This window comes from Anopheles aquasalis, chromosome 3 (assembly GCF_943734665.1).
Source record: "Anopheles aquasalis chromosome 3, idAnoAquaMG_Q_19, whole genome shotgun sequence".
Taxonomy (NCBI): domain Eukaryota; kingdom Metazoa; phylum Arthropoda; class Insecta; order Diptera; family Culicidae; genus Anopheles; species Anopheles aquasalis.
In genome coordinates this window covers 27,489,096-27,505,856 of record NC_064878.1, presented here as the reverse complement: position 1 = coordinate 27,505,856, position 16,761 = coordinate 27,489,096, and the positions used below count along the sequence as shown (strand labels likewise).

At 49.4% G+C, this 16,761-nt stretch overlaps 2 protein-coding genes across 3 annotated transcripts in view; one reads left to right on the top strand and one right to left on the bottom strand.

Moving 5' to 3' along the window:
* The window catches only part of LOC126575599 (guanylate cyclase 32E), a 43,059-nt gene extending 31,652 nt beyond the window's left edge, over positions 1-11,407 (bottom strand). For both annotated transcript variants that reach the window (XM_050236367.1, XM_050236368.1), the window contains exons 1-2: positions 11,354-11,407; positions 9,473-9,915 (exon numbers count right to left, since the gene is read on the bottom strand). The gene's annotated coding sequence lies outside the window, so the exon portion shown is untranslated. The remainder of the gene's footprint in view (positions 1-9,472; positions 9,916-11,353) is intronic.
* A 1,505-nt stretch (positions 11,408-12,912) lies between these two features.
* Positions 12,913-16,761, top strand: part of LOC126575596 (kinetochore-associated protein 1) — a 6,873-nt gene continuing 3,024 nt past the window's right edge. Inside the window, 7 exon segments of the mRNA XM_050236364.1 lie at positions 12,913-13,029; positions 13,102-13,373; positions 13,427-13,825; positions 13,901-14,091; positions 14,156-14,601; positions 14,669-15,886; positions 15,953-16,761. The exon segment at positions 15,953-16,761 is cut by the window's right edge and continues 389 nt beyond it. Of these exon segments, the coding sequence (XP_050092321.1) occupies positions 12,934-13,029; positions 13,102-13,373; positions 13,427-13,825; positions 13,901-14,091; positions 14,156-14,601; positions 14,669-15,886; positions 15,953-16,761 (3,431 nt within the window). The 5' untranslated portion in view covers positions 12,913-12,933.

Here is a 16,761-nt window from a genome sequence, read left to right as displayed (position 1 = left end):
AGCAGCCAAACCGCAGACGCAACCGTACTCCAGTGCTCTCGTTATGCCAGAAATGATTATTGGCACTTAAGATTTGCCATTCCCGATAGGCAGAGACAAACACGTACGGAACGGCGCCACAGGTGGCACCCCTTGTCGGTCTGCCATTTGTCCTTTCGCTCGCTAGCTGGCCGGCTGGCTGGTGGATTATACCAGCCACCGTTGCACTTTATAAGCTCCTCCATCCCAGACGCAGAGCGAATGCAATTTACGTCAACGTACCTGCGCCGTACTCGGCGGCGGGATAATGATGATGATGATGGGGACGACGCGCGGATTTTACGATGCTCTCCGATTACGCACCGATTTTGGGCAGCGAGCGTATGTGCGGGTGGTTTGGTGGGTGGATTGGTTCTCGCTCGCTGACCGGTGAAGAATTTTGATTTTTAATTTATTGGATCGGCCACCCGGGAGACGGGATGTGAGGGGGCTTTTGAGTCTTTATTAGGTTCGAGCCATTTTCGGTAAATGGAGCAAAAATCCGAAATGGTCGGTCATTTCTATGCTAATTTCGAGAAATGTGGTGCCGTATTGTTCTGCCCTTGTGTGCTTGGATGCAATGTAGATTTTATAAATACAATTTAAATTTCAATTAAGCTAATTCTGTTTATTTGCATACTGTTTTATGTTTACATTTTCAATAAAATTATATATAATATAAAAAAATAAATGTATAAATTAGCTATTCGTAGAATAGATCTACAATTAATACTTGCTGTATTATCTCTTTTATTTTCTTTTTTTTAGTTTTTGAATGGCTTTGCTTCATTTTCATACGTTTTACTTTCTTTAAGTTGCAACACTAAACTGTATGTTCCATTAATTTCCAATAATGCTTTCGTGATTTATGGAACTTTTTAATCTTTAAAACAATGGATATCGATGTTCTACCTCAAGAACAACATCTGATTCAAACCATTTACGGATATATTGCAGGCATGCCGGATAAGTAGGCTTTGTGTAACACCAGCCCACTATGTTAACAAGCAAGCGAACGCCATTACCGCACCACAACGCCATCAATATCCTGCCCATAATGCTTACCGTCTACCGTAAATCTCCAAAATGAATTCCAATAGATATTGAAAAAGGAGCAAAAAGCCACAAAAATACCCACAATTCATATTTGGTTTGCATTACCTCGTTCGCACCAATATCCATCCCGCCGGCAGTACATTGTAGCTCTTTAATAAACGCTTTCCCGGGTGATTCTGGCCCGGTAAACCAAGCCGCCCGGCCGCACAAGAGCAGCTGCTCTCGCCGAACGCCGAAACCGAAGGGCTCAACATTAATTATAGCCAACCAGATAGCGAGAACATAAATCTCCCTTCCACCCCGTGAATCTCGTTCTCCACAGACGGCAGACAGACGGCTACGGGCTACGGCGGAGGTGGAAGTTATTAGTGGCAAGCGATCGCGTTTATGACGCATCCATCGGCGCGCATTAACATCGCGGCATCTCGGTGTGCGTCGTCTGGTCGTCTGACTGACCTATTTCCGGTCCAATGGGTCCCCGAGAGGGCGGGGTGGGGTGGGGAGGTTTATTTTTCCATAACCGATTGCAGCTGTGCCCGGGAAGCGAGGGGACACCGCCACGGACTATCCAGACCCATTCCCATTCCAAACCAAATGAACCGTAGCCAGCGTACGCTTGCTGTTCGTTTCGGTTCTTAATGGCCATTCGAGAGGTCTGCCACCGGAGAATTGTGGGGCGGGTGTGTGGTGCCGGCTGGATCGGATGGCGCAGAGTGCAGACCGCAAGAACCGAAGAATGGGGGAACAATCGAGCTCATTCGTGAAGAAGATCATGTTACGCGTACATCCGCGCCACTTCAGGCGAGATCCGGTGTCTTAATCAAAGGAAGCTGATGCTTCGGATTCACCTACTTCGTGTTAGAAGCGGTTGCTAAGTAGCTAAGGCACACAACACGCAGCGCTTTGTCAGTTCATAATGAAAACCATAAATTAATGGCAAACAATTTCATCAAAAATCGTCTTTCACGCTTTGCGGCTTCAGAGTTCGGTGCCGATGCAATTTAGCCCAATGCTTGCCCGGACCGTTTACTACCGGATTTATGTTTAGTTGCGCCATCTTTATCGTCAGCACCCATCATCACCGATCATCATCATGGTCGTCGTCGTCGTCGTCTTCGCACTCCATTCACGGTTTTGACCCTTTGCTAAAGTGCATATGAAGTGCTTCGCTCCGATTGATGTGCAATCAAGCGTGATGAGAAAAGCGTTTATTGAAAAGCCAAACCCGCCCAACGCCCAACAACGCGATGACATGGCTCAGTGCACCTCCAACCCACCGACGAAAAATGCTCATAAATAGTGGGCTAGTGGTCGCAGCCTCTCCCGGTTGGAGTTCAGTTTGTGGCACAGACCCTACACAGACACGACCACACAGCTACTGTCCGTCAGTCGGTTAGTACGGCAACACGCCTGCACTCCACACGCCCCAGTGCCGTCCGAAAACGCACCCAGATCCGATGGTTTGGCCACGATAACCGCAATGACCCATAAATCATCTGGTGCCTGATAATTAACGCCACCTAGTACTGTAGCCGTGGGTGCTGTATGCAGCAGCGTGCACTGTAACGTACGCCAACTGCAACCACTAACCAGTCCAGTCAAGCCATCCGCCCGAGCCAGCGTACGGCGTCACCCAATCGTGTCGAAGTTCGAAGAGAGACGGTGCTCGGTGGTTTTTTGTCACCCTGGTCCGACCGGGCGCGCGCGAGCACGCGGACATGTAATTATGGCATAATTTATGGTTAATTTGAATCATTTTAATTTGCTTTTCCAACCCGAACTGAATTCCAGTCAGTAGGCATGCGATGAGAAAGAGCCGGGTGTGGAGTACTGGACTGGGCTACCGGGAGACAATAAAAATACATAGCATCACTCACCCTGGAGCAAACTGGTGATTTGAAACATTCAGATGGGTGTGGGTGTTTCAGGGTGGCCACAATATTGGTCGATAATTGAGTTATGCTTGTCACCCGGAAAGCCGGTTCCTGGCTCGTTAATTTTTCGGGCTCGGATTGCAACCAACTTTGGTTTTTGGGCGACGGCGAATGCAAATCACGAAGTTGCGGAACAGATGGTGGTGCCAATTAAATTAATTTCAATCGCCCTGTTGCTCGTGGTTGTGGTTTGGAAGTTAATTTAGTTCCAAGAGGATTATTTGTATTATTAGCTTGTAAAGCATTTATTGAAGCAATCGCTAGCAATCCTGGTTGTTTTCCCTTTTTAAAATTTATCAGTTTGCTGCTCAGATATTCATTTTGAAACCGTAAGGGAATTTTTTGCTACATTTTATTTCTCATAAAGAACTATTAATTTTTTTATAAAAACTGATTCCAGGAAACCCATCGCATAACGATGTAACGATATCCAAAAACGCACATAAGAGATGCCTCTTCTACCAGACACCTTTTGTAAAAATTTCTTTCGTAGATAAGCGATTTGTTAGCAAGAAGTTACTATTCATAGAAGTATTTGGTTCGATATCGGCAGACATGACAGGCAATGCCACGTGATGATTTAGGAGAACTTTATTTGGAAACATTCAGAATACAGCGCTAACGCACACACTGAATTACAGACAACGGTGTTGTACGTGTCGTGCTGTCATTTATCTATAAAACTTCTACTTCATCAGCAGACGAATTTTGCCAAAAAAAATCAATGGCAAAAACACTGGTCAACAACTTTATGTGAAACTAAAAAACTGCACCAGACAGGGACACACAGAAAACGGACCATGCTTGAGCCCACAGCGAACGAATTTCACGATTCATTTCCACATCTGTGCCCTTCTCACATTTCACGGTGACGCAAATCCCCAGCAAACCATATGGCCTTTCACTGGGCCAACGAGATCCCCCGAATTACCGTTGTGGAAGATAAAATAAATAATAAATAAGCATCAGCACCAGCGGTGGACGGTGCAGGAGACGGAAACCGGATGATGCACCGATGCTCCCGTGCACTTCCGATCGCGGCAGCATGAGCGAAATGCTTTTCCATGGCAACCGCAACGACCCAAAAATAAAAAGAGAGCAAAAGGAGGGAATTCTCATGCTTTCCATCGGGCACTTCACTGCCACACAGTTTGGTGCAGCAGCAGTCGAGTATTTACGAGCGAATGTAAAACACCGGAACCATTTGAATTGCTTATTTAAATGACCCGCGGATCAGAGACGTGGATCCATCGGATGCTCTCTAAACCTCGCACACCGAACATATCATATTCAAACATACAAGCACAGACAGTGCTCTTTGAGGGTTTAGCGAGCAAACAAGAGGGCGATGCCGGGGCACGCAGGAAAGGAGAATTTGAATTTCTCACAAACATACGAAGTGCCCGGACCACCATCTGCCGAATGTGTGACACGCGGGACTAGCACCGAAAAAAAAAATAGGTTAATGTCACCTCTACGCCCCATCTGTGGCACACCTTCCCCAGCGCCTTCGGCAAGGTTAGTCTGGTAGTAATGCTGCTGGTAAACATGCTCATAAATACTTCGCTTCGTACCCCGACCAGCAAAACCAGTTGCACCACACCACCAGTTGTGCGGTACGAAGAGTGGTAACTTATGGCCAATCGTCGATGCTGGAAGGTGAAGAGTCAATAAACATAGTGAAACATTCAAGCCATGTCCAAGCCAGCCGGTAGCTGCATTGGCATCGAAGTGGATTCCAAATGCAGCATCCTAAGGTAGCAGCTACGTGGAATAGTGTAGTAGCTACACACTATTGCACTTCCTGACCTGCCCCCGAGGGTAAACGATTCCATTTGCGACGATTACACGATCCGCCTTCCGCGTCAGCGACTGCGACGACAACCAAAGACAAGGTTGTTAATTTGCCTACGATCGGCCTATTAGTGCCTGTCAATACCGCGGCGACGGCTTGGCTGGATCGCCAAGTGTGATCGGCGATCAGCAGCCAGGCACCAGACGACAAGTTTTGATCGGTCGCGTTCCCGCGCTATCGGCGGTGTTGACAGTCTTATGAAATTCGCTCAGCTCCACTGTGCAAATCTGGCACTGGACGACCGGTTTCTTTCTGTGTTTGTCGTCACCACAGATGTCACAGACCTTACGCCGCGTTGGTAGCGATCCGGTTCAACCGCAACACTGCGAGACCGCGAGACATTGAAACTGCATCCGGAATACTCGTCGGATAGATGAGACGGTTGCATCGAATTAGCTAATGGATTGGTTGTGATGATTGGAGCCGTAGGTGCAGTAGCGGATGCAATCAGTTTCGTTGTAATAGATGGTTTTGTGGCTTCTTTTCTGTGCGCTTCATTGCCTTGCATTAGAGTTGGAAGAAAGTTCAAATTAGTCGAAGTATGTTGATTAGTTTCCTCGTCATAAACCTAAAAGGACGAAACGGGAACTTTAAGATATGTTGGAACATTACCGTATTTCCATACGGAAGCGTTTAGCTATACTCTGAATTGCATTGGATAATAGGAATCTCAAAAGCATCTTCTTAAAAGAGATACAATCATTAAGACTGTAGTTAAATCTATTGTGATGCACAAAGAAGAAATGCGCTTCTAAAACAGAGTGTCGCTATTAGCATCTAGCATCATTAATTCCACGAACTGATCACTTCTCAGAGTTGGATTTTCTATCTTTTCTCCATGCGGTTTAACTCTCAATTTATTTGGCATTTGCCCTACTTATTGTCTACTATTCTGTGAGAAGGCTTTCACAAAGATTCTTATCACAATTCTACCGCAACTACTACTGCGTGAAATACCTCTCTATTGGAACTTAATCGTCCTACAATAATCGGCTTATCTATGCACTCGATAGTCAAACGGAACCAACTTTACATTATGCCCCAGGCAACGCCCATACACCCGGCACATAAACCCAAACTCGCACGCACAAAACGGATCCTCGTCGAGGACAGAGACGTCACACAGTTCTGCGCCGATTGCGATGCTAACCCATGGGTGGTGGCTGCACACTGCAACCGGATTTGTTCGCAATTAATTAGCTACCTACATCTGCGTACCGCAACAACAACAACAACAACAACAACACAGCGTTCCGAGTGCATACGGAGTAGTTGGAGAAGTTGCGGTGCCAGCTCGTTAACCTACGTTAAGGCCCCGAATGGGTGTTGACATGTTTTGTGGTTTTTGCATCCCGACATAGTAGGCGCGCTCCAACGTGCACGTTGCGCTGCAACCACGCCGCCTGTACGCCTAAACCGACGACAACAGCATGGTGCATATGATGCACTCCGTTGTATTGCAATGAATTTCCATACCATAATTGCGGTTCAGTTTGCGGAATCTGACAACTCCGTCGGATCGGATTTAAACTACAAAAGTGTGTCTGCTGCATCTGGTAGACCTGGACTCATCTCCAGATTGTTTATCAACCATTGAAATTTTCTGGGAATCCAGGGAGTAATCCTTGTTATGATAATGATAAACACAGGGATGCTCTTCACCGTAATGCTCATCTTCACTCCCACAACAATGCACAACACAGTACATGCGAAACCTGTCGAGATCGTCGATTAAAGGCCCCTCTCCCTTATGCAGCCCAACACTCGGTCCGCCACGTTGATTGCCTTTTACCTCCCCGGGTCCCTGATTGGCATTCTCAATCGGCATCGGCCTTATAAGGGGTGGCCGCCACAATCCAATATCCTGCCCGTATCCGGGCTCATTCGATAAAATCTGTCCGAACCTCCTCCGAACCGTCACGGGGCCGTACGGTTGGCGAGAGGAAAGATGGCAATAATAACGCCCAAGGATCGTCGCCGTCGCCATCCGCCATGCCAAATATGTGGTGGTGGCCGTTGGCACGATCGAATCGAATTTCTGGCCGATTAATTCGGCAATGGGCCAGGCAGTGGGGCCTGATTCGGGGTCTGATTGACACACCAACTCCATCTACGGGCGATTCTGACATCTGTTCCTCCCTTGCCCAGCACATTAGCTCGGGCCTGAGCCTGGTGAAATGTCCGACTGGAGCGAAACAAAAAAAAAACCCTCCGGGACCGAGGCCCACACCCGGCCTTCAGCCATCAGTTACGACTTTGTTTGCACGCGCTGCTGACTCTCTCGCGATCTCCTCCACCATACCTTCCATCACGGTTTTGGATCGCGTCTCAAAATTATTCGCAAACGTCGCCGTCATCGTTGCCTTCATGCCCGAACCCTTTCCGTGATCGAGGTGGCGTTTCAGGCGTGGTTCGTTCGAGGTTCACTTTCACCGGCCACCGCCACCGCTGCTGCTTTTGGTGGTGCTGCTAGTATTGGTTGTTGCGGCTGTGACTGCCAGCCCAAGTTTGGGCAATAGGTCAACCGTAGGCGAGTGCTGGCGGGAGGCAGGCAGTGCCTCAGTTGGGCCTCCTGTCCATATGCGTGCTCTTCGTATGTGCACGATCGTTCACCGATCGAGTCAGCATCCGCCGAAAATCTGCGACCAGGACGTGCGCAGTAACTCCGCCGCCAGTCGCTCTTGTCTTAGCGTGGATCGCCCTCAACGATCCATCGACGATCTTTGCGTATGTGTGCGCAGATCTTTCCAGAGGTGAGAGCCTGTGTGTGAAATGTGACCCCCACCGCGAGTCACGATTGACAAGTTGATGGAATGATCGAGGACCGTGTGACATGTGAATATTGCAAGTCAATTCAAGGTCCGTTAACGCACTTACCGAAAGTTCGTCTTCACACCAGCACCAGTAAGGTGCGTTGCCATTTTTTTGGCCCGCAAATCTGTAGGTGTCCTACGAATCTATCAAAGCTTCTTTCCCGTCGTCTGCTATTACATCACCGGAATAGGGTGGCAGTCCGCTCGGCTCGGCCGGAAAGCGCTGGCGCACTGATTCATTCATGTTCCCGTCCCCGAAACAGAAACAGAAAATAAAACCGGTAAGCCCAAAAGTGGCGAAACTGCCGAACAGCCGGCAAAAACGAGCACGCGAATTCACGTACGTCAGGGTCTAGCACGCGACCAACGCGCCTGTTTTTTTTTTTTTGTCAATTTCCACTCCACCTGACCACAGCCTGATGCGCGTTCGGTTCGAGGGGAACTCCGAAAGACTGGTTCTGTTTCGTTCGATTCCTTCGCACTCCATCGCATTTAGTGGGTCTTTTTTTTTTGGGTGAAGATAAGGCTTTACGAGTTTTTAAGTAAATATGGGATTTCGGTTCGGTCACTGCGGATGGTCCCCGTTCAGGCCTTCGTTGGTGCCTTTTTCCCGGTGCTGGCTCGGTGCTGTTCAAGGACCCTTGAACCGGATCCGATAATGGTTTCGGTTTCGATGTCGAAAGTCAAACGAAAGGCATGTGCTGTCGTCCGGTGTCGTGGCGAATTTGCGTTGCTGTGACACGAGGTGGAGCAATATGAGGGACAGAAGGACAAAAGCTATAATGGCCGATAATCGTCGATGATCGTTACTGATCGAAAAGAGATGCTTTGTACTCCGTACGCTCTTCTTCTTGAATGAAATCATTTAGATCAATCCATTACACATTACAGCAACGTCTTCGAAACCAGTTTTACAGCAGAACACACCCGGGCGATCCCGATAGCGCCATTGAACGAAAAAGCGTAGACTCGTAAGCGATCGTAAAATTAACGATTCCGCTAAAAAACGCTCTTTTAAAAGACGGATTTCTTTCAGCGAGCTTACTGGCGGTTTCTCGCGCGTTCCGCGAACCTTCGGACCTCTGTCGGTTGACCCTCGCACAACCGGTGAAACGCACTAATTATCGTTAACTCTCTGCCATTGGCTCTCTGCCTCTTCTGTCGTCGTCGTCTTCGTCGTCGTCTTCGTCGTCACCGGCGTCCAAGTCGGGGAGGGTAAAAAATTAAAAACGACCTCGTTTCGACAGATGTGGTTAACGATTTGCAATCCGTTAGATTTTTACGACGCCAATACCGCCACCACCACTAGCACCAGCAGCACCCATCGGGGTGGGGGGGCGGGGGGGGGAGACCATTATCGCACAGTCCTGTCCTGCAATAAACGAAACACAGTGCCCGCGAGTGTCCGTGGTACCAATGGGGTGCGTGAGCATATTTTGCGCGCTCTTTCCATCGCGTTGACGAGACAGTACGCATCATCGCGGCTGACGGACCGCAAAAGCGGCAAAACCGATAGCCAGCAAATGTCCCGCTGACCTAGTGGTTCTATTAAACGTTTTACCGCCATCATCAAACCGGGCAATCGCTATAGATCGGACCGTCATCGCAGGAACCGGGGAATTATGGCATCCCGTTTATGCATCCGTTTTCATTCCGTTCTGGGCTTTTTCAGCATAAATTTGCATACATTTCGGTATATTTTAAACTCTACTGCATCTCATTTTCAATGCCTTTTAACAAAGTTAAGGGGAGATTGTGTTTAATACTTTATAAAGAGCTAGGTACCATTAACTTACCTTTTTACTAAAGTTTCATTCAAATTTTCGCTCTATCTCTACAATATTTCTATACGAGTTTACACCTGCATTTGCTCAACACACAAACACACAACTCACAACAGATTCACCGTCTGCCACTCCACTCCAGTACTGCTTACTTAATTTGCACACTTTTCTAACCTCATTTTCTCCACTTCACTCGTCACTACAACTTATCTTATCGCACTGCCAATCTGCCAATGGTAAAGGTAGCAAACATAGATTGGATGACGCCAATCCGATTGCCAATTACTGATCGTACGTGCGTGGTACACGCACTCCGAGGCCTTCCCCGTGTATTCACTTCCTTTCGCACGATTTTAGATGATGGCGTTTAGTTTGTATAAACAACGGGATGATCACGGGATGAAAGTGAAGCGGCGAGCTCAATTTTGCTACAGTCAACACCGCGAATCGATTAACTTTAAACGAAAAGAAAGGGAAAGAGGGAGAGAGAGGATTGAACTAGCGTTTTGGCTACCACCTAACGATCATCTGATCATCTTCTCGACCGACCGAACTACTAACTGCTGCGTACTGTAGCGTGCACCGCGATGGCGGCGCATGGAGTTGCACGCCATCCAAAAACCCACCAGCGAAAAGAACTAAAACCGTTACCGGGGACAGGTTTACCGGTACCGCAGCATCATCCAAATCTCCACTTCCCCCAGCCGGAGCACTCTGGGTCACAGACGTCATGTGTTAGAAAATGGTTGACATAAGGAGCACACAAAAAGTGAAAAGAAGCGGCCGGCGTCAACAACCGCGCGTTTCATCACCAGACCACTACAGAGGAGCAAAAGGGGGTCTACTACGGCCGCGGTGGGGTAGCCAACAAGCGTATTCGTGTTTATAAATATCACAAAATACAAACACCACAAGGCACACGCGAGAAACTTTTGCCGTCGAGACCGCGGCCGGTCGGTCGGTCTTTGACTTTTACAAAACTGAGTGACAACGTTAGCCACCGTGCAGCGGAAGGGACGGAAGTGGTCCAAATCGACTAGTTTACTTGAACCACGAAATGGTAAAATACACATGGCCACCGATTGCAGAAAAAAAACCATCCAAAATCCAGCATTGCGTGATTGGTTCCAATGAGCCACCACTAACGCACGCACGATAGACCTAGTGTCGCCTGTCGATCGGCTCTCGATTCAACAACAATCCAACAACGTCCCCCACGCGTATGGCGCGCCGTATACACTCGCGAATCTGTGGCCTCAGCACAGCCTGCGATCGACGTGATCGAGTCAAGCGAACATGGCGACGCGGCGCCGCGGCGCCGCTTGCTCGTTGCACAGCGCTCCGAAACGTTGTGCCACGCGGTGACAACTTTCTGTGCAATGTGGTTCACTAGATCAAGGGGGGTATTGGTGCGATTGCCAATGCCAGAGTCTAATTATCGGCTATAATTAGTAAACCGGAGTGTGGTATGATAACTCCCGGTGCCGGTGTAGCGACCACTGTAGTGAAGCCGACCAGCAGATCACCAACACCTGCACCGACCGACCGGCTGACTGGTATATCGGCGCAAAAAACAGAAATTACCGCACCAAAACTAGTTCCACATGAAACGATCCATAATGTGCAGGGTCCGCGGAGAAAAAACAAAACCGTCAAAATCATCGACAAACTCCAACGCCAACGGCAGGCGGAAGCCGGACCACCTTACTCCACGCCACGCCAGTGCAGAGAGAGAATGTGCAAATTATGTGTGCACCCGGAGTCGGGCACGCACGCAGATCAACTTTCTTCACTATCCACTACGCCCGTAAACTGCAAACCGCGCCGCACACTGCAGGAAAGGGAGCGCCATGCACTTGCACTTGTGGTCGGTCGGTGGTACCAGTCACGCACCTGCACGCACTCGGGCAGCGATACTCTAACGACGGAGGAAGCGCATCCGCTTCCACGAAACCGCACCAGAGGACTAACTCAAAATGTCGGACTGGGGCGAACGCGAACCCACCACACCAACGGTTCGTGCCAGATGCACGAAAAGTCGGCCACACAACCCCACTCCTCGCAGTCCACCGGTCCACTTTAGCCGGCAGGGCACGAACTTCGTGCAGGCCGGTTTTGTGGCCGGGCGTCTCTGTGTGTGCTGGTGGCACCACCGGAAATCGGCACTCTGAAGGGGCCTTATCAGGGACGTAAACCGAAGGCACCATGTGCGCCGTCGTGTTGCATTCGGCTCCATACCGAGCACCGCGCAGCATTGGGTTCGTTGGGGCGCCCCAAGCGTGTGTTGGGGCACGTGAACGAACCAACGGAGTCACCGTAGGTCAGGTCTGCTTAGTGCGTCGAAGAAGTTTTAAAAATAGGACGAATCCTTACCGACCATCTGAGCAGGAGATAAGCTTTGTATTATTTAGTTAATCAAACGAACGTGGGCCTCCTGGGGCACCGGAATTGACATAAAAGTGCTTAAAACTGTTTAACTTATGTGCAGGAATACTACAACAACTTTTATTTAAATCTTTCTTTGAACACGTGGTGTTTACCTCAACGCGCTGCCTTTTATTTTAAATCTCCACTATAAACTGACTATTATTTGCTCAAACCCTAATAAAACAACAGGATCATTTAATTTGAAACATTATTGCTACAAATGAGCGATTTGAGAAATCTCTCTCTCCCTCGCCCACCGAGGGGGACGTCGCTCCCCTTTGAAGGATGCCGCAAGGTACTACCGTGGGGGTTAAAGGTATTGGAAGTGGGGTTTAAGTGGGTAAAAATCCAACACTACTGAAGGGAACACTCACATTCCTCGACGTGCCTATGAAAGTTTCCCGCCCTAAAGCCTGAACCACACTGGTTGCGGTACGTGCGGTACGTGCGGTACTTGCGGCAGTTGCGGACGCTTTTTGGCTTGTCAAACACGGTATCCAACGAGGTTGTTCAGATGTGCTTTTGTTGCGGCACGAGCGGCAGTTGCAGCAGTGTTGTGATTTTGTACAGATTTGCCGCACGTACCGCACGTACCGCAACCAGTCTGCCAGAGCCTTAAATGTTTGAAAATAATGGGGGGAAAGTCCTCTGCAACACCCGATCGTCCTTATCATCCTATCTCCCTGGTACACACGAGAAACAAACGACCAAATAAGCATCCTTGATCAGGCATTGATAAAGGCGTTTTGTAGGTGTGTTTTGCGCTATTCTATCGGCAAGATTTTGGCTAAAGTAGCGCTTTTGATCAAAAGAACCATTCTCGTCAATAGATTTTTCGCGGTGTAGAAACACTCTAAGCGTACGCCTTGTCATCCACGCGACCGTTCCGCTGCGAGGCGAGAACAAGCGTTTCGAAAACTGGACCCAAAAAGAAGTTCGAATTCGAAGTTCGTTAATTCCAAATTTCGCGCGTCGCAACGAAAACAACAGTTTCGTTTCGATTTCGTTTCAATTCTGTTTTTTCCCTTGCTTTCGTGCTCCAAAATATGTGGTCCTGCCTTGAGCCCGTGTCCACCATCGACGAGTCGATCGTGGGAGAGTTCTGCACGAATGGTTTGCTGCGAATAAAAAGTGAAAAAACCGTAAGTCCTGCGGCGGCAATCTGGTTTTCTGGTGGTGCCGCTGATTTGCAAACTTCTCCTTCCTCCTTCTAGGTTATCAAGACGCCCAACATCAGCGGCATTCTGCAAAACGGACGGCTGATCATATCGATCGACAATGCGCTGATCCTGTATCCGGACGAAAAACGGTGCAACGATGGCAACTTCCTCGAAGTTACCCACTCCGTGGAAGCGATCGCCGTGTCCACGAGCGGCAACATCGTCGTTAGTGGCCTGTTCGATGGCACAATTCTGGTCCTGCACATCAGTGGCATCACCTTGTTCTCATTGTAAGCTCCACAATCGTCTGATCCTTCCGAATTGCCGTAAAGTGTTCACCATTTGCTCGGCGTCAATTTTACAGCAAAATCGATGCAAGCGATACGGCGGACGAGGAAGGCGGGGTAACGTTTGCCGGGATCTCCGATGAGGGCAATGGCAGCTACCTGATCCAAGCAGCCCGTGGCTCACTGTACCGGGTAACGGTGGATGAGGCAATGATCGCCCATCAACTTGCGACCATCAGCCCGGAGCAGCAGGACTCGTTGGCCGGTCTGTTGCCGAACTGTGCGAGCTGCGATCGATTGGTGGGTAGGCGATTCAAGGAAGCAATCAATTGCTTCATTCCGATGCGCCAAGCGGAACTGTTTGCTTCGCCACTGATCGCAGCCGCTAACAACGAGATGGTGTACTTCATTCGAGATGAAAGCCTCGAAAGGGTAATGCTCAAGCCGGAGTATGGTGGTGTGAAGAAGATGTACTCCCTGATGAATTTGAAGTAAGCAATTGGGGTTGGGCTCTTGGATGAAGTTTCAAGATTTCACAAAATAATCCATTTCCTCTAAACTTTTAGCTTTGCTCTTACCAATAATGGACAAATCTTTGAAATATGTCCCTTCACGAAGCTCACCTCTGAGCTACCGTACACGTTTCGCATCGATGATCTGGTCATTTTGGAGGCCTCGTTGGATGTAATTGAAATGCTGATCATCACCAAGGCCGACACTGAGGGCCGTAAATTGATGAAGATCGTCAACTTTCCTTGTAAGCAGTGTGGACACATGTTTCAAAGTTTTTCCTCCGGTATTTACAGTGTTTCTTTTTTCAGCCATGGAGTTGAAGCAGGAGATGGAAATGTCCGAAAACACCTGGTTGGTACAGCAACCGAAGAATTCGGCCAACATCTACTACATCGTCGGCCATTCGCATAGGGAACCGGTGGTGCAGGAGATCGAGCTGAAGATACTGTCCGAAACCGATCCATCGCAGCGGCTGGTGAAGCTGATCAAGATCGGTCGACTGGACGAGGCGGAAATGTTCGCCTGCCAGTTCGAGCTCGATGTGCAGCTGGTTCATCAGGCCCGCGCTAAGGCGCTCCTGGGTGAGCTCTCTACATCCGGCGACATCGAGACGACGTTCGCAAAGCTGATGGCCGCTCTGGCCAACGTTAACGATCACGCCTTTCTGGTCAACATACGCGATGCACCGATCTGTGATAGGAACATGAAGAAACGGTTTCTTCAATTTCTTCTCACCAAACTCACTGCAACGGAGGTTTGTTATCCAACCTGCGCTGGGCAAATTAATCGTTCCTAAATCGTACTTTCCCGGTTTCTTATAGGGCCCGGAAATGGAATCGATAATCGAGATCAACGAGAGAATGCTGCGCATCGAAACGCTGAAGTTGATCGACCCAAATAATATCGATCAAGACTGGCAGCAGTTCGTGTATCACGACAATCTGCCCCAGCTGTGTACCGAGCTCTTCCAAAAGGACATGGATGCGGCCTGTCTCATCTGGTCACGCCACATCGCCTGCATCCTGCCGCAGTTGGATGAGGTTAAGGTTTCGGCCCTTCTGGGGCGCATCCCGAAGGAAACATCGCCCCTGCACCTCGTCCAGTGGTTGCTGCACTTTGTCAGCCCGATACTGCACCATCACCCGCAGATGATGCATCTGCTGGTGGAGTACATCATCGAGAAGACGAAATCCTTTCAAAAGCTGGCCACCTGGCCGATGGTGGGCCTAACGTTCATCGAGGATGTCATTAAAATCCTCGAGGACGTCCAATTCCCGCTGATCGACCTTCGCCTGCAGTACAACAGCAACATGGACGAGTTGCAGCGGTTGGCGAGCGCTCTGCGGGATCTGGTGACACTGAAGCAACAGTTCAATCTGCAAGCGAGCCTCGACTGCTACATGCAGGAGGACATCGAAAGTACGGCCGTTCGTTTGCTACAGATTACGCCGCTCAATCTGCTCGGTCGCATCGTCACCGAGTTTCTGTGCAAATTTTTCGTCGGTAAAGAGTCCTCCCTGTACGAGCAGATCGTACGGTATATACGGTTTCTGCTGGCAAACCAGTACAGCAGTTTCTGGGATCAACGGTGCATCACGCTGGTGGAGCTGCTGTACGATGAGCAGCAACAGATGGAAACGGTACTGGCCATTCTGAACGCCGCTCCCGTACCGTGGTCACCGACGATCGCTTCTCTGATGAAGTATGCCGCCTGCGATCATCCGATCGCGGAAGAGATCGTTATGGCGCAAAACTCGCAGACCATCAAGTGCCTGCAGATGAAGTATGGCTGGAGCGTAAAGGCACCGTACAATCCTAGGCTACTGGTACAGCGTGTCCTCAAACTGCACACCCCGGAGATGCTCACCGATATCGAGACGATCGTACGGATCACACCGACCCTAGCGTTTTCTACCGATCTCAACGTGATCACAAAACTGGCGGAGGCCGGCGAAGGAATCGTCGCCGCCAGGTATCTGGATGGACTCGAGGAAACACGCAAAGCGGCCTGCTGCCAGAGCGCTATTGGCATGATGATCGTAAGTAGTGATCATGTGTTTCTGGGGGGCCAATAACCAAATGTGTTTCTTCCCCCGCCCGTGTAGCGTATGGTGGATGCTGGCGCGATACCAAACACACTAGCGATGGCTTACCTTGAGACACTGCAGATGCTCAAGTACCGAGCCGATCCGGAACAGCAGAAAGCGATCCAGCAAATCGTACACATCATGCAGCTTCGCAACGAGTTCGGGCTCACGGTGAATCCACAGGCCCTAGCGGACACGACCAGTCGAAAGGAATTGTTACTCTCTGGCATACGCTTTATTCTGTCCAAGATTCAGCACAAGCCTGATCAATTTCTCGATCTTCTGATCGGCTCCGTACGTCGGCTTTCGTCCTATCTCGGCTACAATCTACTCGACAGTCTGTACGAAGTCATGCTGATGCTTGATGATGTACACATGAGTTGTCTTCTGGCCGCTCAATTACCTGAACTAACGGATTTACGCCAAACTGGAGCATTCCAGCCGATACACCGTATCGTTTCGCTACTTCTAGCGCAACAAATCCATCTGCTGCACGACGCTAGGTCCTCGAGCTGGATTGAAGATCCGCTCACGTTTCCGATCTGCCGTGAGCTGCTTTACCAGAGTGCAAGCGAATGTACGAAGGATGCGCAGATTCGATTGGAGCTGCTCCGCTGGATACACATCGGTGTGCGCTTCTATCCGATGGGAGTACTCGAACTGGCGCTGCAGAAACGTACCGTTGTGCCGGATCCGATACTAACGAATATCTACGAAAAACTGGCTAACGAAACCGACCGGCCAAACGGACTTACGGCCATCAATGGAAACGGGTATCCAGTGGGCAAGGGTAAACGTGAATCACTGTCCACCTTCGACGTGGTGAA